The sequence below is a fragment of the Musca domestica genome, unplaced genomic scaffold, assembly GCF_030504385.1.
Source record: "Musca domestica strain aabys unplaced genomic scaffold, Musca_domestica.polishedcontigs.V.1.1 33, whole genome shotgun sequence".
Lineage (NCBI taxonomy): Eukaryota > Metazoa > Arthropoda > Insecta > Diptera > Muscidae > Musca > Musca domestica.
Genome location: NW_026712312.1, coordinates 7,621,416 through 7,645,268, shown reverse-complemented (window position 1 = coordinate 7,645,268; position 23,853 = coordinate 7,621,416). Strand labels below are relative to the sequence as shown.

General features: G+C 33.5%; 1 protein-coding gene across 1 annotated transcript in view; it reads left to right on the top strand.

The window, feature by feature from the left end:
* Positions 1-18,574: 18,574 nt before the first annotated feature.
* LOC101899524 (T-cell leukemia homeobox protein 3) overlaps positions 18,575-23,853 on the top strand; it is a 45,331-nt gene continuing 40,052 nt past the window's right edge. The window contains exon 1 of the mRNA XM_005180504.4: positions 18,575-19,298. Within this exon, the coding sequence (XP_005180561.1) occupies positions 19,147-19,298 (152 nt within the window). The 5' untranslated portion in view covers positions 18,575-19,146. The remainder of the gene's footprint in view (positions 19,299-23,853) is intronic.

Sequence of the window (23,853 nt, the reverse complement as noted above, 5' to 3'; positions counted from 1 at the left end):
GAGATGTTGGTGGCCATTTTGCGCTGGATATGAAGCGAGAAACTTCATTTTGTAAGCATTCTTGGGTGGCGCGTGCTGAGTGCGATGGAGCTGAGTCCTGTTAGAATGCCCAAGGTCTGCGGCCAAAATGTTTTAATACACCCTCCAGAACATTTTCGCTATAATATTCGGCATTTATTATGATGCCATATATATAAATATAAAGAAATTACACTATCACGCTTGAATTCCATCACGAATAACTTTACCCTTGTAAAGAATATAATGATCTGTCACTGGAATAATTTTAACAGCTGTCGGACGAGTGACTTAGAAATGACAGCAGTCTAAAATTAATTGCACTGTTTCATCTCACCCGGTAGTTAAGACTATATATGTAAAAGACTCTTTAATGTTTGCCAGAGAACACAGAACCTTTTTGGGATATAATCTACTAACAGAATTCTATCACGTTCACTTGGAATTTTTTAATATTTATAAAATTAAATGAAACTCAGAAGAAGACGATTAATAACTTTTTCGGGTATGATTTAGTCGAAACTTTTTTATATCATCGTTTCTAGACTCCACGACCACCTCCTATAATTCTCCAATCGATACAATGACAAATTTATATGTATTAAAATTTTATTAGCTGTGGGTGAACGATAGTGCCATGGATATATATATGGTAACTTTTTAGCCGTTTCCAGTGCAAAGGCCTTAAATTTTTGGACATTAATATTATACCAAGATGACAATGCAGGCAACATCATTGAACACCCCACAATTATATCCTTATCAATCCCAAACAACAAAAACATATTCTATGTCACTAGCACCACAGAACTGACAAAATTGGAGCGAAGTCACTTCAGTATACTGGGCATAACATACAAATCTGACAAAATCTGAAAGTTAAATTAGCACTTCTTGAATCTTAGGACCATTACTAATGGCGTGAAAAAAATTACATTGGAGGATTCAGGGGGGAAAACAATTAAAACTTTAACTGAAATCCAATTTTATTTTTAAAATTAATTTTAAAGGCACCTCAGAACACTCACATCGTTTATATTAAACACAACTACTAAACACACAAATTACTGCACTAAAAATAAGTCAATACCTTGCTTTTCAATAATTATGCAAATAATTGTCATTTTAAAATGTATTTAATTTTGTAATACAGATCTATTTTTACTCTTTTTTTTACTGATCCCACTGAAAAAAGCAACTAACTACATTTTCTCTTTTTTGATGCTATTTTCGAAGTGTCCCTTTAGAATGAACCAAGATTATTATGTTTTTTAAAAGCTTAACCTCTTAGGAGTTCATGTGTACACATTTGACAATAAATATCTTATTTTCATTTTTTGAACTTTGGCCAATGGCAGCGACCACTGTGCACTGGCTACAGTACAGTGTAATTAGTTTTTGGCTATAATTAGACATTCTTATATATTGTTAGTCCTTTCTATTCTAAATATTTTTGTATTTGCGTATTGTTAAGTTTCTTATGACATATTACAACTAAATAGGCTCCAGTTTTAATATTTTTAAAGGTTGTGATGCGGACTTGGTCAGAAATGCCATTTAAACTCATTTGGGACCCCTATGAATAACATTTTAACTCTTTCCAGTTAAATATTTATAAAATCACGTATCAGTAAAGAGCCGGGCTTGGTATTACAATAGGTAAGTACTATTATTTCGATTGGCCACAATTTGTATTTGTAGGTAATACAAATTATGTTTCTGCTAGTGTAAATTTTCATATTATTCGACCCCAATATTGTTTTCATTAATATAGGTTACAAATTCCCTATTTCATTTTTTTATCTAAAATCTATTACCAGTTTAACTAAATTATACTTTTGACTCATTATATTTTCATGAAACTACACATAATGTTCACTTCTATTTAGCCGGGTTATATATGCTCATTTATTTTCTATCTATCCATCCTGCTGTCACTAAACATAACGAGACATAAGAAAACAATAAAAACCAAAATATGAATTAAAACCACTATCAGTTGATCATTTCTAGTTCAGCTTTTTATGTGTTTTTAATTTTGCCATTTGGAGACAAAAAACTTGATTTGCATTTAATTTTGGATAATTTATTATTGAATTCATTTCATTAGCACGATCATTTGATGTTTCTATAAATATTGATAGATGCATATTATCAAGTGATTTAAACTTTAAAATAAAATATATGACGTAAATATTATTCTCTGATTTTATAGCCCACGATTTTCTTTATTCCTTTTTATATATTTCTTTAATAATTTTAAAAGTGTGTTTTTATAATTAATTATGTGTTTATAGAATTCTCCACTCTGTGCTATGTCTGTACTTTCTTCCTATTTTTTATGATTGCATTTATAATAAATGATGTCTTATATTTCTCTTTTACGCTTTAATAGAAATTAACATAACAGTGTAATTTTTCATAGGATGTGTTCTCTTTTTCTTTCATTATTTTTCCTCTTTGTAAGGATATTTATAAATGAATCTCCATTTCTACTTGTTTTTATATGGCTTTTTGTGCATATTATTCACAATGTAAATGTGTAAAAAAGGAAAGTAATGTAATTAAAAATATATATTTAAAAGGTTAGGGTGAATGCGAGGAATATTAGGTTGAGTTGAGAGAAAGCTTTCCTGTATTTGTATTTACATTTAAAACTTTTGGAGCTATGCTATTCATAAAATATATACCCTAAAATTTTTAAATACGGAAACGTTTTCGCAAATTCTTTAGCAAATATTAACAAAGATTCGATTTCAACCCCTTCGTATTTAGAGCTATTTTAATATCTGGTGTAATTTTGTACACGACTTCTAGATGTTATTATAAAATTTGTCATGATCAAATATGGGATATTTAACGACCATTACAGATTATGTAACATCCGCTTTTAAGTGTAAATAGTAGTTACAAAACCTTTAAAATATATCAGGCACATACCAGCAATGTTCCCAAAAATGTAATTCAAAAGGATTTCGAACGAAAATTAACTTTTCTCTGTAAAATATACAACATATATCGGATGATCCCCTAGGCCCGTACTTCCCGACACTTAAAAACATTTCAAATCCCCAACTCACTTTAGGTCTTATAGATCGATTAATGTCAACGTATTACAATTCAGTGTTTTTAAAACCCCTACAGGATAAAATTCTGTCCCTCTTCATAATAAGTGAGCCTCATTTAAATTTCTAACGTTTCAGCTCTTATCGATCGCTTGCTTACATGTTGAAAAATGTTATATATTTACGAAGAACCCTAACTTTCAAATTTCCGGAAATGCCTTCCCGTTGTAATCCTACCAGCTAAATGTTAACGTTTCACCTTGTAGCATTCGCTCGGGAGCTATGATGTTCATGTTAATAAATTTCGTACTGTTAAGCAAGAGTTTTTACAAAATCCACCTCGAAATATATATAATTTAAAGATCTTACATTTTAGTACTTTTAACTAACTAAAATTTAAAATAAACTAAAAGTAACAAAATTCCAAAAATCTCTACTAAGGGTAACCTTGGGATGAATTTCCAAGTTCTAACCTTACCGACCACTCAATGAAAATGTTCTACAATTTCGTAACATTTGGCACTAATTAGCGCTCAAATAACTCTGATCACCCCTTCTCACCAAGAGTAACCCTTGCTAAAGTACTACATGTAAATGCCCTCTTAGTTACAATGATATCACATCTTGTACTCTTCAGTAATTTTTATTCATTTAGCTCATTTCACCCTTTGCCACAATAGTTGGGCTTTTGTAAAAATCCCAATTACACAATTACAATTTCGTAACTTTTAGTACTGTGTACCTTTAAAATGTTAAATGTCAAAAAAATAGTATAACCTCGCCCAATTGCTTCCAAACACTCAATAACTAGGTTGTACCAAAGACATAAAAGTATAAAGATTGGACATATTAACGTTTAATTTCTTGATTTGGTAATAAATGCTCCTAGACATGAACAAAATGCATTAGAAACGTTTCAGAAATATTTTATTCCGAAATCGCCAAGCCCCCAAAAAAATTTCAGAAATGATAGATATGGACTCAAAAATATATTCCAGGGCATTTCGATAAAAATCAGCGAAATTAATTTAAAAGCATCAGTTCTGTTAGATTCTAACATAATAATATATTATGATATGGTGTCATAATATATTTTTCCAGTACCAACGCCATTTTTTGAATCAAGGCAACAATGAAATGTCCCATCTTATTATATTATATGTCTTTATCTTACCTTTAAGTACTTTTCATACAATTCAGAGTGTGACTTCTTTCACCTTCCACGCCAGAGGAGACCATTGACAATATTCAAATTATCTACTTCTTAACGGTCGCAATATAACTATAAAGTACATTTTTTGCCTTTTTGTACTTTTCATACCTCTTTTAGCAGAAAATTCCAAAAATTCTGCCAAGCCTTATTCCTTCGCATTATCACTGCTCCTCAGTTAAATTGTATAATTCTAGCGTAACTCCTTGACATTTAGTACTGTTGGAACCAAACCATCGTCAGAGAGAACTATATTTCAAACTTTTAGAATTATAGCTCTTAAAGTACAATAGTACTAATTCCAAAATACTCCACACTATCATTTGGTTTCCACAAATAATAGGAAATGTCAAGATTCGTACATATAGAATTTTGGGAGCAGAACAATACATTAAGTAATATTTATTACATCTTCAGCCATATGGCTACAGAGGGTATATAACATTTGGTACGGCCGCATACGTGCCTCATCGAACTAACGGTTTCTGACACTAGGTTCCTTTGGATAATATTCGTTTCAGGACATTTAGATTCGATCTAGGTGTGTCCATCTGGTGCACGATAACTTTCAAAGCGAGTACCCAATTTGGTCTAAACTTGGTACATCATAATATGATTATCAAACTTAGATCGAGTTCGGAGATGGACAATATTTATCTACTACCTCTTGTACCTCCCCCACAGAATTCCGAAATTTTCAGAGAAAATAATTTACCTTATAGAACAGGAAAGGATCTACCAATTCTATCTAACCGGTCAACATTTTTTTGAATAATTATAAGTCATGAAATGGTTGACTTTCCAAAAACACATGCGTATTTTACCCCCTTGCGGCAATAATCAGTCTTTTAGTACATTTTGAACCTTGAATAAAGAATTTCCAAACATGACTCCTCTCCTCCTAGCAAGGAGACACCCTCATACCAATTTTTTTGTATCCTCTTTCGCATTAAGTACTATTGGTACCCTCCTCAAGTCAGACAAAACGTATTAAAAATTTGTATATCTTAAGGAAATAAATGTAGACCAAAGAATATAATTCCCTAATTACACCCTACACCACATAGTGCTAGAGTATTACGAATTTGTGCATTTGTTTATAACATGGAGAAGAGGATCTTCATAAAATCACTTTCTGAGTTGATATATGCATGTCAGTCCGTCTGTCCGTGTATTCTTGTGAACAAAATGCAGGTCGCCTTTATTTTTCGATTGAGATGAAATGAAAAAAATATTTGTTCGGCCCAATCGTGTACTAAATGCCAATATCAGTCCAAATGACCTGCATTTTGTTCGAATTAAGTCTAGAAGCATCTACATCATATACGGAAATACATTTTCCAAATTTTATCGAGAACGGCTAGGATTTGGATATAGCTCACATACATAGCTCTTAATAGATTTCGGGTTAATCTGGTGCACCGAATGGCCAATATCACTACAAATGACCTGAATTTTGGCCCTTCCGACCGAATTTAGTCTAGACGCAAGTAAATTAAATTTTTGGTGAAATCGGTTCAGATATAGCTATAGCCACCATATATATGTTTCATCCGATTTGGTGTTTAAGTCCTTCACATTCGTAATATTCGACAACAATGATATAGAGTTTGGAAATATCTCTGCCAAATTTTATAGAGAACGGCTTTGGATATAGCTCTCCCGATCCGATTTCAGGGTTATTGGTCAAATAATAGCTAATATCGGGCCAAATGAAGTGAATTTCGTGAAGTCGTTTCCATTTTATGTAACTCGACTCTGATATAGATTTAATATAATATTTCTCCAAGTGATATCATGCCCTCCATAGCAATGTTATTTGGTATAAAATATTAAAATGTCTCCGTCAAATTTAGTAGAAATTGATTCAGAATTGGATATGCCTGACATATATTAGTTTCCTCTAAAACCAAAATATAACTGCTCTAAAGCCAAATGTTGATAGGTGGTATGATTTACTTCAAATAAATTATTTTGTTACAGGAACTCTAATAAATATGCATAGTGGTATAGTCGACCCCACCCGACTTTTCCTTACTGGTTTTAAAATTGTAATTATTTTAAATCTTATGACGACAAGGCATAACAACCAAATGTGGTTGCTAATACCGATTTCAAATCATTTGAAATATCCTCTTTAAATGTCATTAATAACGTTATATGAACCATTTATATCCTGTACTCTGTTAAAATATACATTTACCTTCAATGTGGTAAACATTTACCTCCCAACGTATTATGTAGATGTATAATACACTCTAATTGTACTGGCTTTCCTCTAGAGAAAAGTAAAATCCATTACATTATGCCACAAAATGACAATGAACCATTGAGAGTATCAATAAAACTCCATGTAATAACTTAAGCCACTGATTTCAACTCCTGAGATTCGATGGCGTCTCTTTGCATCGGAAGTATGGCATTCACATAAATGGCAAAAAGGGAGGCGGCATAAAGGCGACAGCTGTAAACTCTGCCAAACGACATCGATAAAGACGACGAAAAGAACAACAATAACAACAACTACACCAGAAAAATATACATTTTCAATAATGATATTGCAATGAGAGTTTTTGGTTTCTTGTGGCCTGAAATATGTATGTGGAGACCCCCAAAGACAGGAGCATTGAAACGAGCACTGCCACAATGGCAAGACAATCAGGTGACTTCAATTCGATTGGACCACAAATGGTGCATTGAATGATTATTTGTACGGTTGGTCGGATCGATATGTACATACGTACCTATACATATATAGCAAATTACATATTGAATTGATTGTGTGGGTGATGGTTGGCTGGCTGGCTGGCTGGCATGAATACTAAGTTCAATGGATTGTTACTAAATTTTTATTGCACATGACTTTACTAACCGAAATCTGGTGGGGTGGGGAGGAGGGGGGAAGGAGTATTGCAGGAACAGCAAACCACTTCACGTGTGCTCTAACTCTGCCAGAATAAAAGCAAGCTGAATATTTCATGAAACAAAAACAATGAAATGAAACTAACTCTGAAGGAGGTATTAAAGGACACGAATAAAAATGAAACCTACAAAACTGTCGTTTACTTTTCGTCGCTGCTTCAATATTCTCCAGCAGTGTTTTTGCCCACCTTGAAGCAAACGATGGCATTTGTAACGATTTTGTGACTCGTTGTAATTTTGAATACTGCCGTTTGGTGTTGCTGGTATTTTATTCGACTGTTTAATATGCACATCGAGTAACTATTTCCAATTTCATTGTACATCGTTCGCTGTTAAGAATCAGAGAATTGAAATAAAATGTAGAAACCTGCTGCCAAAATAACAAGAGTTAAAGCAGAAAAATGCCAAAACAAAAGTACAAAAATTTGCTCCTTTATTTATGCGGAGATTTACTATGCGTTTTTACAGTGGGGCATTCTAATATTGCAGAGTATAGATTAGTACAATTTTAGTTATTGTTATTTATGTGGAATTTTCGTACATTTCCTCAGCCCAAGGTTTCGTTTCGATCGCGTTGGCTTATTTTGTCGATTTTTAAATGATAGACATTAATAGGTCTCTACCATAGTCTTCAATAAAAAGCTTTACATTATTTTGTTTACAAAATCACTCATAACCAGAGCTCAGATTTGTTCGATTTTGTTCGCTAGTTAAAAATACACGAACGAGTGCCAGTTATTTTAAATATTTTACAAGTATTATTACAGTCGGTCGGTCGACGGTTGTGTATACCCTCAGCCAATGTTCAATTATTAAAATATTATTTGACTTCTGCTACGATTATTAAAACTGTTGACCCTCTATGGAGCAGATTCCGAAAGAATAGACCAAAGTTATGATATAAATGCCTATAAATTATGATATAAATGTTGCGACATGCAGGCTTGGACTATATCGGTTAATTTATTCACTTTAAATATGTTAAAATGTGCGTGAGGTTCCAGACGGCCGAAGTAATCCATTTTCATATTTCATCTAATACAGATTTATATCCAATTTATGGGAAATCATAAATTCCATATTCATCTCAGGTTTTCTGGTTGAGAGACATATATTTAGATATAGCAAGTTGTAAAGAATCGCTGAATTGTTTCGCAATTTATGACAGATAAAAGTATTGAAAATTGTGACCCTCTGTGGGTGAGGTACCAGAATGGGTTTGCAGATATATATCATCTTCACAAACGTTTTGGTTATTCAAAACTTCGACCTTTTGTGGGGGTGATACCAGAACACCAGAGCTTGAGTTAATTGGGATGTGTAAAATATGATGACAATCGGACTCTTACATCACGTTTTATAAAAGTTGTAATCATTCAAAATTTGTAGAGGAGGTACTTGATAGAGTGGACCGATATTGTCCATTTTCGCTCCTGATCTAGCACTGACGCAAATATTAGGATTTGTAAAGTTTGAGCAAAATTGAGTTTCTGCTTCCCTTTCTGTGCAGAAAATATTTTTTTTTTTTTTGAAAATTTTGATCTTTTGTGAGAGAGGTACCAAAAGGAGTAGACCGATATACTCCCTTCTTAACACCAGTCCTTGGACTAATATAAATATTGGGATGTGTGCAATTTGAAGACAATCGGACTCTTACATCACATTTTATAAGAGTTGTAATTATTCAAAATTTAGACCCTTTGTGGGGAGGCACTTGATGCAGTGAACCGATATTGTCCATTTTCGCACCTGACCTAGCACTAATGAAAATATTAGGACTTGCAAAGTTGGATCGAAATAGGATTATCCTTTCTCTTTCTGTACAAAATATACATTTTTTGTAAATTTCGACCTTTTGTGGGGGGAGAAACCATAAGGAGTGGACCGTTATTACTCATCTCCGAACTCGATATAAGTTTGACCAAAAATGTGTATGCACGATGAAGAAAGTTTGAATCAAATCGGATACTCCCTTCGAGAGTTAACGTGCGCACCAGCTAGCCAGACAGACGGACGGACATCGCTAGATCGACTCCAAATGTTCTGAAACGGATTTGATCCAAAGAGACCTAGGGTCTTAAACCGTTATTTCGACTAGGCACATTTTGACCTTATAAAGTGATATATAACCTCTCTTCAGCCATACGGCTGAAGGTAAAAAAAGGGCTTTAAATTCCGTTTTAACTAAAATACAAAAGTAACCCAAATAGCGAAACCTATCTATTGGTGGGAAATTGTAGCAAAAGCCGCCAAAATACCGAAAGTTGGAAGATACCATTATATGTGAGCTAACCAATTTTTGAACCTGAATGGAACATTTTTTTCAAGGAGAGAACAGAACTACCGAGAACTCCAATTGTTAAGGTTCATCTACTTTTGTTGGAAATTGAAGAAGAAACATTCAAAATACCCAAAATCTGGAGCTATACTGGGCTATACCCAAACGCTGTCCCATGTGGCCCACTTTCAATACCAATCAGCCTGCGTACTATATAAATCTATGTGCCAAATTTCAAAGGACTAGATTAAATAAAGTGGACTTTATCGTGATTTCAACAGACAGAGGGACATAGCTATCGACTTAAAATGTTACGCTGATATATTCGAATGACGAAACTATTCGAAACTCTATTGTATGGTAGAGGGTATACAAATGATGTTATTTGCTGATTGTTTGTGATGTTGCTGTGATGAATATTGGATGCAATACTATTTGTTTTTGTTTTCTTTGCAATTAAAATGTTACGATAAAACCAAGAGTAATCGGCAAGAGTCGTCTCAATTTCAAATGAATTTTACTCCCGCTCGAAAACGAGCTAAGAATACTCGCTCTTATTCGAATGTCATTGGAAAATACATAGAGTTGATCGATTTATTTTTTTACTTGTAGAACAACTCAGTGGCTATACCTCAATGACAACGACGAACAAATTGTCAATTCTTTTTATTTTGCATCCACTGTAAATACTCAACACAATTGCGTGGTTGTTGGCTTAGTTTTGTATTTTTTTGAATTGTCTTTGTTGATGTTGTTTAACATTAAAATTGCATTGGCTGAATTGTTATTGCCTTGGCAATTGTTATGCGTTGTGCTGTTGTTGTTTTTGTTGTTATTCTTAATGGTATTGTTGGCAGCAGCATCTCCAATTAAGTGGATGGTAGTGATATTAAGTACAGTTGTTGTAGTTATTATTGCACAAAATAAAATCCAATTAACTTCATACGATTTCGTTGAGGAAAAAAATGTTGAATCCCCCTGCAATTACTTAACGTTAATATTCTGTTCGCATTCCATTTGCAGCCGTTGTCTGTCGCATTTTTGGGTATCAATAGGAATAGAGTGTAACCTTTTGGTATGAAATATTCAAAAGTATGACAATATCTGGAAAATCAAATGTAAATCGTTTGTGACAATCTAAAAACACTGAAGTAACAAAGGCACAGACCCCAGTGTGGGAAAAATTTGATTTTTTTCCTTATAATCCTTAAAACCACAAGATTTCAAATTTGTCGAACAAAATCTTAAATTTAATTTGTAAAGTGGTAATTTGTAAAAAATTTTAACAAACGTGGTACAAACGGAAGCGATCCTCTAAAAATACTTTAAATTGAAAAAATCCTAAAGTTGGCCTAAATTTTACCAATATGATAACCAATTGAAGTACTTAGGTTAGGTTACATTGTGCGCAGCTATACCAGAGTCGGCAGGTGCTTCCCTCGGAGACCATTATGTTCATCCTAGTAATGATAAGAAATATCAAATTAGAAAGAGTAAAATCGACTTATATGAAGGCTTTTTTATACCATCGGTCATATGGCTACAGAGGATATATATCATTTTATACAGCCAAAACATGCCTCATCGAAATAACGGTATAAGACCCTAGGTCTCTTTGGACCAAATCCGTTTCAGGACATTTGTTACTTAGGTGCAAAAATGGCCAATAATGTTCCACTTCATCAAAATCCATCGAGGGTCAAAATTTGGAATGATTATAATTCGTATAAAATATAAAATATTGTTTTCAAATTTCGCACATCTTAATACTTCTTCACTCCTTCTGGTACATCCCCACAACGAGTCAAAATTTTGAATAGTCACGAAGCTTGTAAAGCGCGAAACGATCACCCGATTGCTTTCAAACTTTGGATATCTCAATATTTCTATCAGCACAAAATTTGTTGTGTGCGTGGTAGATATTGACCAAATCCTTCTGGTACCTCCCCACAAAGGTTCGAAATTTAAAATAATTGTTACTCTTGTAAAATGTTAAATAAGAGTCCGATTGTCTCAAAATTGCACATATCTTAATTATTATATTTTTTAACACAAGATCTGGTGCGAAGATAGGATATATTGGTCCAGTTTTTCTGGCACTTGCCCTACAACGGGTCATAATTTTGAGTAACCGTGAAGTTCACAAAACGCGAAATGAGCATCCGAATCCTTTTAAACTTGCACATCCCAATACTTATTTAAACACAAGATCTTCTGGGAAGATGGAATGTATCGGCTCATTCCTTCTAGTACCTTCCCTATAAATGTTCAATATTTAGAATCTCTCAAAACATAAATTAACTGAAAATGAGGGCTGAAAACTTCAATATTCCGAATATACGATGTCCATACCTAAATTCAAACCGATTATTGTCCAATCAGTAAACCTCGACATAACACCAATTTTAGTGTCTATCTTGACCTCAGCTCACAGACAAACCAGGGACGAACGTAGCTAAATTGATGTAGAATTGTATGGTGATCAGGAATATAGGGTCTTCCACTAGGTTGTAAATGTATTCCATTGAATTGAGACATCGGAGGAAGGAGTGTGCAAAAATATAATTTTTATATAAATGTTGAAACCTCTTGATTTGCACATAATCTTCTGTTCTTTTCCAAAACACCGAATTTTGTAACAATATTTCAACATATGGATCAAAAAACCAATATTATATCAGGGGGTATTAATTCATGTTGTGGGAAGAGATTTATTCAGAGAAACATTATTTATACATCTTGGATGTTTGATATTGAAAATGGGAGATATTGGTCCACGTTTAAGTGTTTTATTTTGAAGGTTTAGATCACAATTTCACCCCACTTGTAGTCGATGATTCCATTTTAAAATTATCACTTTCGATCTGAAAAAAATAATAAGCAAACAGATTTTTTTTCTGAGTCTTCATCCAAAAATTTTAAATATGTTTCAGTCTCAACACTCTGTGATTAGAAAACTGATGTCTAAGCCTAAGACCAGAATTTTAAAGATATAGATAATCAAAGTCAAGTACTTCTCGCATCAAATATTTACCAATATAACAATTACAAAATTTCCAACATAACATGTAAATTCTAAAACACGTCCTATTATCCCGAATTCAATTAAGGCAATAGAAATATTCATGCTCGCAATTATCTTCGCTGCGATATAAATTAGATATAATTTATAACTATTCACATTCTGAACAATAAATTTACCACAACATCTTTTCGAAGGATAAAGCCTTTAACATTTACAAGTTGAACTACAACTCGTCTTCTATCGGCTGACAACAACGGACGGAATTCTTAATAGATTCTATACTTCGTTTAGTTTACCAAAATATACCAAAAGAAACTTACACAAATATGGAAATCATTCGATAACGACAATGCAACACTTGGCTGGAATTAACAAACCATGGCCATTGCCAAAATAAACCGTAAGAATTTCAAATTAAAATCGCATCTCAATTTGGCAAAGTTTTTGTGCTCCGGCCAATTTATTGAAATGTCCAAAAGAGTCATTTAAGGAAAATGGAGAAAAAAAGAAAAACGGCACACGAACGAACACAGGCCAGTCATGATGCTGTCTATTATCGTATAAATGCCAATAGCTTCGAGATTAGAGAGAACACGCCAAAGTCAAACCAAACTAGTCATGCTAGAAGTATTTAACCAATAAAGATCTCAAAATGGACGGCAACAACAATAACAGCCATAAAAGCAATGAAATTGCCAACAACAGCAAAACGGCTAAAGAGGGTAATCGCTTTCAATTGCATTTGAAAACAAAACGACACACAGAGAAAACAATCAGCCATCTATGCTTTGCTTCCATCCCAATAGTCGGTATGCCTCCACCTTCCTGCTCCCCAGCTGTTGGATATTCTCGTTACTCACAAAGCTGTTAACAAAAATTGTTCAATCACAGATAACAACATGAAAAACAAGAACAACAACAACAAGGTAAAGCTTTAACAAAAAAACGAAAACAAAAAATGAGATGTGCAAACAGGCCAATGCCAACAATGTGAGCCAAGAGAGGGAAACTACAACTCGAAACCCAACCCATTCTAGTGAGCTGCCTTAAATGATTCGCGTTTTATCTGAGCAATCCAAGGGTACAGAGAGGAGAAATAAAAACCGGCTGAAAAAGTTTTTCATATACCTATCCAAACGAAGGTGGGTAGAAAATTTTCAGAAGTGCCGAATCTCAAAAGCCATTTTGGTCCTCAAGATCAAATTGAAAAAAACACAATTAATTCTAAAAAAATCTAAATAATGAAAAGGTCTACTTAAATATTCCGTATAAATTTTGTTGCAGCCTATTTCCGTTTAACCAATCTTAAATTCTTAATGTGCTATCAGTCTCAATTACTTTCGGTAAAAACATAAAATACGCCCTAAGAATTTTGCCAAATTGGCTCAGAATAAGATATAGCTCCCATATATTTTTCCTCAACCAAATTCTCGTTTATTGTGCACTAAAGGCCTATATACTATATTTCCGAATGAAATAACGTTTAGCTATGAAGCCGAATTTAGCATAGCACATGCTTTACAGAGACATTTTATCAAAATAGGTTCCATTTCATTATTTAAATTTGGTCATAAACAAGTGTCAAATTCTAGTATGTGCATAACTTCAAATTGACGAAAAGAAAAACCTCAATAGAAACAAGAAGAGCCGAACTATAGCATTGTATATTTAGTCGTTTCTAACTTTGATTGAACATTTTTGGATATCGAATGCGAAAATTTTTCCCCGAGTGGTATAATGTTGAAATTGACGGTTCCAATTGACTTCGAACTTTCATTCCTGGTGGTTCTTATCGGTGTTTAGATACATTATGAGCATTACATTGTTGGCAATGATTAAGCTCAAAAAATGAGAGGAAAGTATCCAAATGTTATAAAATGTGTGTCCTCTTTCAACGTAATGAGGGATACGATTTTGAAGGGATGCAAGCATTTCTCTAAAATTAACTTAATTTTGTCACCAAAATGTCACCAAAATTAATTGAAGACAATATTAATCGTCGCCATTTTGAAAATATCATTCGACCTGTCTTGTGATCACATTTTCTTACCTTAAGAATAAATTGAAATGAAAATTACAGTGATTCCTAATAGAAATGAAACAGGTACTGATTCACATCTGGAACTCTTTAGACTTTATTGGCTTTCTGGGATCACACATTTTCAATATGTTTGTTGGCACTCAAAATTATACAGGGTGGCCCAGAAAGATCGAAGTGGTGTGAAATCCTTGTAACTTTTTATTTAAGACATATTTTTCAATTATTTTTTTTAGATAAGTCATTTAAAATTATATCTGCCATTATCTGCCATTATCTGCTTTGCACAAATGTGCTCTTATCAACACAATTTTTAGACTTTTAAGGTTTTACATATTATTTAAACATCTTCGTTATTGGGGAAGGATAATAGGAAAATGTTTACCATTTATACCAAAAAGTCTTAAAAATTTAATAAACAATAAAACCATTGCACAATTGATCCACAACCCATTGTTCTATTCAAAACTATTTCAACGTCTTCGTATATAAACCCTACAAAAGCGACGGTAACCTCAATATTAAATTTCAGAATTTTAGCTCTATTTCTTCACCAAATACCATATTTATTAACATTTAGTACGCATATGCAAAACACATCTCTCCATCCTAGACACCTACAGTGATCCAAAATTAGCACCATTTAGTACGTTTCGAACAATAATAGTAAATATCAAATTTCAAAACTATGTCTCTATCCCTTCACCCAATACTAGATATAATACCATTCAGTACTTTTAGTAAAATTTTAAATAAAATATTTCCAAAACCACCTCCATTTGTCCAGGCTAAAAAGCGACCCTAATATCAAATTTCAAGTACTTTCTGTTTAACCTATACTAAATTGCACCGAATATAGTACTATTTACTACTTTTCGTGTACTTGTAGTGTGTATTTCCGAAACTAACTTTTAATTTCAAACCCACAACCAACACGGACCCAAATACAAAATTTCGAAATTCCAGCTTCATTCGTTCACCCTTAATCAAACTGTTCCAAATTAAGTATCATTTACTGCAGTTCGCACGCTTAGTACGCATTTCCAAAACCACCTTCATATATCAAACCTACTTTTCAACCTTGATTTTTTTCTAGCTCATTCCTTTCGTCCAATACAAAGTATTCAATTTGTAGTATATTACTAGTACTTTTCGTGCGCTTTTAGTACGAATTTTCAAAAATCCAGCCTACGAGACTGACCCTCATACAAAATTTCAAGATTCTAGTTTCAGCCGTTTTCTCTAAGCATTGATTCTCGGTCAGTTATTTCACAACTCTTTCATATGTATGTATGTATGTCCGTCTGTCCATGTATTTTTGTAAGCAAAATACAGGTCGCATTTATTGTCTGATCGAAATTAAACTTTCCACAAATCAGTTGTGTGGCCCAAGGACGAACCCTATCGAAATCGGTGATAATCGGTCTAAATTATTTCAATTTTATTATGCCCCAAATGTGTAATTTTCGGCCAAATAGGATGTATTTCAGCACATCCTACTGAAACCAGCCTAGAAGCAAGCACTTCAAATTTTGGGGAAAATCGCACCCATATATATGTTACGTTCGATTTGGTGTTTAAGTCCCTCACATGCACTCCACAACTCCGGTATCTGATATCGGACATCAGATACAGCTAGAAAATACCTCTACCAAATTTTATCGAGATCTTTTCTGATTTTTATATAACTTAAATATACATCTTCATTCGATTTTGCGCTTATTGTTCACCATATATGTAATATCAATTTTTCCATTTGTTGAAACTCGGTGCGGTATATCTATTGATCCCATAAATATTTTTTAATATAATCCTTATCGAGGTAATATCATACACCATACAGCAGTGTCATTTGGTACAAGAGGTACAGAAGACTGCGGCAAATTTGTTGAAAATCGATTCAGAGTTGGAGTTGGATATAGATCCCAAATCGTGACTACTCTAAAGTCATGATACGAATTCAAATAAGGTTCATATTTGGTATGAACATAAATTCTTAATATAAACTTTTTTGTTACGGGAAATCTACAAGTGGTGTAGGGTATAACCTAGCCAGCCCCTGCAGAATTTTGATCTTTGCTAACTGGTTTTTAATGAAATTAACTGGAATTTTTTGGTATTTTTATGAAATTAGGCCGATATTCGAGGGAAATATTTAAAACTGGCGCAAAAGTAATCCTCCTATTAGAAAATGCTATAAATTTTAGGATTGACTCCTTATGTCAGTTCTATTTTGACACTTTTCTAGTAAACACATGCGAAATACATGTTAATAAACGATGTTTCGCTACAATGCTCCAGAACGCCGTGTATTAGTGATTGTTTATTTGACCAATAATCGGTCGGTGACACGGTGGCACAACGTGAATTTCGCTGCAGATTTCCTTGCCGTCCCACAAAAGAGCTGCCAGGCATGGCAGACCCCGGAATACCCGTTCTGCAGATAATATTGCTGCTGTAGCCGAGAACGTCATGGAAGCGCCATCGACATCGACCAGATGACGTGCCACGCAAATAGGTATTTACAGCGAATTTTGGTACACGATTTGAAAATATTTTTTCGTACAAATAATGAAGTCCAGAATCTTGAGGTCCATTTCCATCTTAGCGGGTACGTAAATAAGCAAAATTAACGCTGATGAGGCACTGAAAATCGGCCTGTAACCCAAGAAGAGCAATAACACCCGCTTAAAGTAACTGTACGGTGGGTTGTTTCCGCTGGAGAAGTCATAGGACCTGTTTTCTTCAAAGGCATCGCGTGCCAAACGGTTACTGTGAATGGTGAACGCTACAAAGCAATGATCAAGACTTCTTTTTGCCGCAACTTGATGAGTTGGGATTGGAAAACATGTGGTTCCAACAGGACGGTGCAACGGCACACACTGCACTTGCCACAATCGATATGCTGAAGGATGCATTTCCCGAGCGCCTAATCTCCCATTTTGGCGATTTGCACTGACCAGCAAGTTCGCCTGATCTGACCGCTACTTTTTGTGGGGCTTTTGAAGGTCGCAGGTTTATGTCAACAAGCCTCAGACTCACTACATAGGTAATTTTGGCTATTTTCTGAGGACATTATTCAATTATCTACAAAGAATTGACCTAAACATAATAACGTCCCTCGTATTACGACAGACATTCATGAAACTATTAATCTGTAATGTTTACACCATTCACATATAAAGCGTTAAATTCTTCTCAACGGAAAGAGGGGGAAATAAAATATTTGATAAAAAAACCAAAATAAAACAGAAAATTGCTTAGGAAATCTGTGAGCAAAAACACTTTAACGCCCACTCTTGCCCAAAGATAAGAAAAAAATACGAATCTAGTTATTGGTGTGTGAGTGTGTAAAAGAATGAAACCCCAAAAGCAAAACGTTTTCCAATTAAAATGTCGTCACAAAGCACAAAGATGAGAACGAAAATATGCTGGCAATGTTAAAAGCCCATGCAGTTGATGTTAGTCATGGATTTCCAGTTAAAACTTCCCCTGGTTCTATGAAAAATAAGCGCAAGCGCAGAACCAATTGCATTGAAGGAACGCCCACAATGAAGTTGGAGAAAAGTGATGCCAAGTTCATGTGTTAATCATAAGAAATACTAAACACTGTGATTCTAGTGGTGAGCGAAAAAGAGAGAGACAATAACAATATTCTCTCGCTCTTTTGTGTATGAGGGCGGAGTTATGGGCTTAATTGGGCATAGCAAGTGCCATTATTATTAGCGTAGGTTAGGTTTCTCTTTGTTGTATTAACAACAACAACAACTCGCCCATCAATGCATGTTTACTTATTTTATTTGAAGAGGAAGGAAGCAGTTAAACAGGTCTAACAAGCCATTAGCTGCCGGTGAATAACTCCGTTGTGTTGCTGTTGTTGTTATGTGTGATGTGTGTGCGTGTGTATGTTTGTTTGTTTAATGATGGTGCATGGCAATATTCGAGTTGGTGGTGGTGGTGTGGTTGGGCCCAGTATACTCCTTTGCAACAAACAACAACAGCAAACCAAACAACCGATTTTAAACAGACCATTCATTGTTGTTCATTAGCTTTAGCTGGCTAACAAGACCGGAGCGACATTCAAGTGGCTCTTCGTGTGCGGTGTGCGTTTGAGCGTCTGTCAGTGTGTGTGTTCATTTTTGTGCTCTGGTTGATGTTTTGCAACGGGGAAGTTTACAATTCAGTTAGCGTTAACACCTCAATTTGTCGAGTTCGTTAAAGCGCTTTTCATTCAAACCAAAAAAACAAAACAAAAGAGATGAATTAAAAAGAAATTGACAAAAATAAACATTGTTACGGATTAATAATCAAAACAAATCAACGTGAGCGGATAAATGCATTAATAGCAAAAAATACATTTCAATAAATTTAAAAAAAAGACAAGCAGAAAAAATTGTATTAATTAATTAAAAATTGTAATAATTTCAAAAGAAAAATATTATTTTATTTAAAAGAAAGTAAGCCAAATTTAAACTGTGAACTAGTGCATAAAAATTTGAAAACATTATTCATTCAAAACTTTGCGTTTTGAATTTTTGTGTGTGTGCGTAAATTTACATCATCAAATTGGCTCCCTCCTATTGTTCCAACATGTCTTCACACGAAGAAGATGATCGCGATGACATCGACGAACAAGAGATTCATGTGGATGTTGATTCCGATTCCCGTTTATCCTGCGGTACTGGCTCAGATGTTGACATGGATGGTGCCAGTTGTTATGATGAGTCTGAAGCTCCTCTAAGGTAGGTTTTAAAGAAAATGGGTAGACCCGAAACGAAATGATATTATTGGAATACTTATCTGGAATTGTTATGGCTTAAGAAAAAATCAACATTAAAAAACGAAACAGCAGGACACCTATAGAGATTCTGTCTGTTTGAGCTCTAACCGCGAATTTTTTTCAAACACAAAACAACATTATTTTGGGGATATACCAATGATTACGATTTTTACTAAGACGATTCAATTTATAGGAATTAATTATAAAAAAACTGATGAAAATGAGGGCACCTTGGAAGAAATATGTAGAAAAAGGCTCAAATATTTTTGAAGATTCAAAAGCCTAAATCAAATTTTAAAAATTTTTTAGCATTGGATCCATAAGTTCATAATTAAAAAAATTAAATCAAATTGATCATGATCTAATCGCTGCGATGGTACCAAATGGCCTAACTTTCAGCCATGAGTTTATTGGCTTAAATCAAGCTTAGAATTCCAACCTAATCTATGCGACGGTTCACTGAAATACAACTGCCCGTATTTTCATTGAAGGTATCAGCAGGCCAAAAATTGTGGGCGTGAAACGTTAAATGAAAAATCGAAAAGAAATGTCTGCTCAGAAAAGGGTTACATTTCTCAGGAACTGTATCACTGACGTTCCTAAATTTTAAAAAAAATATTAATGTTTAAGATGTCACCTATGTAACAAAAGATCTTTATCACTGTGCGACGGAGTCATTTCATATGCAAATGTTCTTATTTTGGCCCCTTTTTTATTGCCGACGGGCGATTTGGACTAATTCGTATTCATTTTACTAAACTTTAATTCTCACTTCAGCTATTTCATTACAACCAGAATGTGGTAAACGTGGGGCAATACCGACTATATGATAAGCCACAATATTAGGCATTTATAACAGGGCTTTCCGTATAAGTGTAAAGTAAATCATATCATGATTTTTGGATGGAAAGAAGGAGTGGACCGAAATATCACACCAAAATATACCAAATTCACACCAGATATTGTATTGGAAAAAATATTGGGATTTTGGAAAATTTCGCAATTTAAGAGCATTTTGTTATTCAAAATTTTGACCCCTTTAAGATCCATCGCAGAAGGAGTGGCCGATACATTCCATTTTCCCATGAGATCTTGTGTTGATAGAAATTTTGGGATGTTCCGAGTTCGTAAGGAATCACATAATCATTTCGCATTTTATGAGCTTCATGGTTATTCAAAATTTTAACAAATTGTTGGAGAGGTACCAGAAGAAGTGGTCCATTCTATTCCTTAGAAAAAATCTGCCATGTCAGGCCGATAATTGAAAAGTGGTGTAGCACATTTGTATTTCGAACATTGGAATTTTGAATAGAAAGTTGAAGGGGAAATTTATATGGGAGTTATATCTTAATCTGAACCAAAAGAGAATTTCACAATGTTTAGCTCATTTAGTTCTTAACCATATGTGATATCTTAAATTGAAAATCATTATTATTGGGAGTATATTACGGTTTTGGGAAGGCTCAAATATCACATGTTATGATATCTATATTTGGACGCTATAAAAATATCTGAACAGATTTTACTCTATCCCTATAAGCATAAATTAGGGGTAAAAATGGTAGACATGTGTAATGGCGTTTTGAAAGTTTCCCTCCCTTCAACACTTTTAAGAATTTTCGGATTAAGATACTTCGGAATCTGTGCCATTTAGATATACAGGTCCTTCTGCAATATTGTAAAAAAAGAGGAATATTTAAAACTAAAAATTTTAACACTGTCACATTCCTGAAAATGACATAAAATTTCGTTTAAGGCGGAAGTTATCAAAAGAAGAAACATTCTACATAAAATTGTACAATAAATCTCAGTGTAAACAATATATCTAGGAGCAATAGTTTTTATGAAAAATAAATTCAAAATTTATGTACTAATAGTGAAAATTTAGTTTTTGCTTTTTTTAAGGTCAACACGTACCCAATCCGAGTCAAAATTTGTCTTTAATTTTCATTTTTTGGGGAAAATGTCAAAGTTAGAATTAATCTACATCAAATTTCATTGCAAATCTCTGAACAAAATAAAGAGAAAAAATTAGTATAATTAATATGTACCTTGCAGTTACTAAAATAATGGCTGTACCAAAAGGAAGTCCTATATTGATAATTTTTTGTAAATAGCGTTTCCATATTATAAAAACATCAGAATACAAGATTTTGGCGAAATTAAATGGAAAACATTGCTAAAACGTAAAAAATTGAAATCTAAATTATCCTTACAAGCCAAATTAACAACCAAACTTCAAAGATCTCGATCCAAATTTCAAAGCTCTATCTAAAACATTGCGAACGTATCTTAAACAATCGGTCAAAAGTATATAAGGACTTTAACAATATTTGCCCAAAGAACCTAAAACTCCTTTGGGGTTTTGATCTAAAAACGAGTCTAATTGGCATTTTCTACAAACCTGGTTATTTGGCGTATTTTTTATTGGTGTTGCACATTGCATAAAATTATTGTCGGGGTGGAGCTTAGGTGTTCCCTACGACATTCGTATGTTTGCATTTATGCATAAGATGAGTGCCTATTGTAATAAATAAAATTATTTAGAGTTTTTTTTTTTCAAATTTGCATTCTTTTGATTTGTTTTATATCAACATTTTGTCGGCATCTGTTACATATTTATAAGTTTTTTATGTTAATATAATTATTTACCTTTGTTTGCGATATGAAGATACTGATTTAATTTTTTTTTAAATAATTGAATTCAATTTAAATCCCAAAAATCCGCATTCTATCCTATACCTATTATGTTTCCAAACTTCTCCATTGCTACCATTCTTCGTGATATTGTGATCTTGAACTAAATTTCTTTTTGCGGCCTAATCAAATTCAAGACATTTGTAATAAATTGACAGCAAAGTAAAATAGCAACAACTTTACACGATCCACACTTAGTAGATACCCGCATTCGTGTGTGTCGTGCGTTAAAAGCCAACTCCGTTATTGACTGTTTTATTATTCATAAAACAATAAATCAAAAAAGCTTTTAAAGTTAAACGTGACCAATATCGCCGAAATCAAAACAAACCAAATAAACACTCAAATGGACAAATATTTTTTGAACAAACATTGATTTCCAGTCAGCGAAGTTTGAATATTCCTTAAAGTTGCGTGTCAGCCGGCGATTGATTCGCTCTCTCTCGTAAAGCAAAAAAAAAAAAACTTGGTATCGGAGAACAGCAGCCAATAGTGACTACAACATCGGGCGATATCTGAAACGAACACAATAACACACACACACAAACCAAAGCAAATGGAATAAATTCACTTGAAGCAAAATACTAATGTTGTTACTGCTTTTGTTGTTGTTGTTGTCGTTATGTTTTCATTTAAAAAATTAATGAGTTCTACAAGAACTGTCACTGATAACACCAGCGACGACAACAAATCCCATACAATTTCATTACGATTGAATTGAATGAATATCTGTCTGTTGGTCTGTCTGTCAGACGATATATGAATGTTCTTCCAATTCGTCCATTTCGTTCAACTCTGTTGTGTAGCTCCTCATGAGTTCTACTACACTTCATGCAACCTGAACAAGCGTGTCTCCGACATGAACATGTTAAGAAAAACAAATTATTAATTAAATTTAATACATTTATGTAAAGTTGTATGGGAGAAGGGAGAGAAGAGAAAAAAAGAACACCAGATACTAATCTAAATATGTATCTGCTTTATGCATTATGAATGAAACGATATGTGTACAGATGTATGGATACATGTGCCGTGTTTGAGTTTGAAAACAAACAAATGCAGTTGCAAGTTGGGTGTCAATTGGGGTGATTGAATTTTGAAATTTAGAATGATGGTCCAAGGAGGATTAAATAAATATTCTCAAGAGTAATAGTATGCAATTCCATTTTTTTTTTCCATTTTGATTTTAAATTTTACAATTTATTAATAATATTTTTATTAAGTAAGGCCTATGACTGAAAAAAGGGATTCAAATTACATTTATTTCTACATTTATTTTCTATATTCCCGAACATGTTATCCAAAAAAGTTTTAAATCCCCATACTAGGATTCGATCTAGCTTTCTTGGTCTGTTAAGTGCCCACTATAACTCTTGAAGGGGTTAAAAAAATTGAATATATGTAAAGCCTATAAAATGTTACTACGGATATTTTAGTCAAAATGAAGTATGGTAGTCGCATACAATCGTTCTACATTTTTTAAATTACATATAAATGCAATACAGTTAGCCATATAAAATGTAGATCAGATGCCACAACGGACAATATGCGATCCAACATTTTTGTATTACAATAATTGCGAAACGAGCCCCCTATTCTCTTTAAACTTCTAATATCCAAATATTGATGTCAACATTTAATCAAATGACATGTTTCTCATTTCTAATTTGAATTTTGAATGTGTGAATTTTGTTTGTGTTTTTGAATCTATTTATTCGTCTGTTAGTCGAATTGTCACTCAATACATACCTCGAAAGCAAATGGAAATATTTTTTCAGAAAAATGGATGAAGTAAATTTTTTCACTTGCTTTTTAGTTAT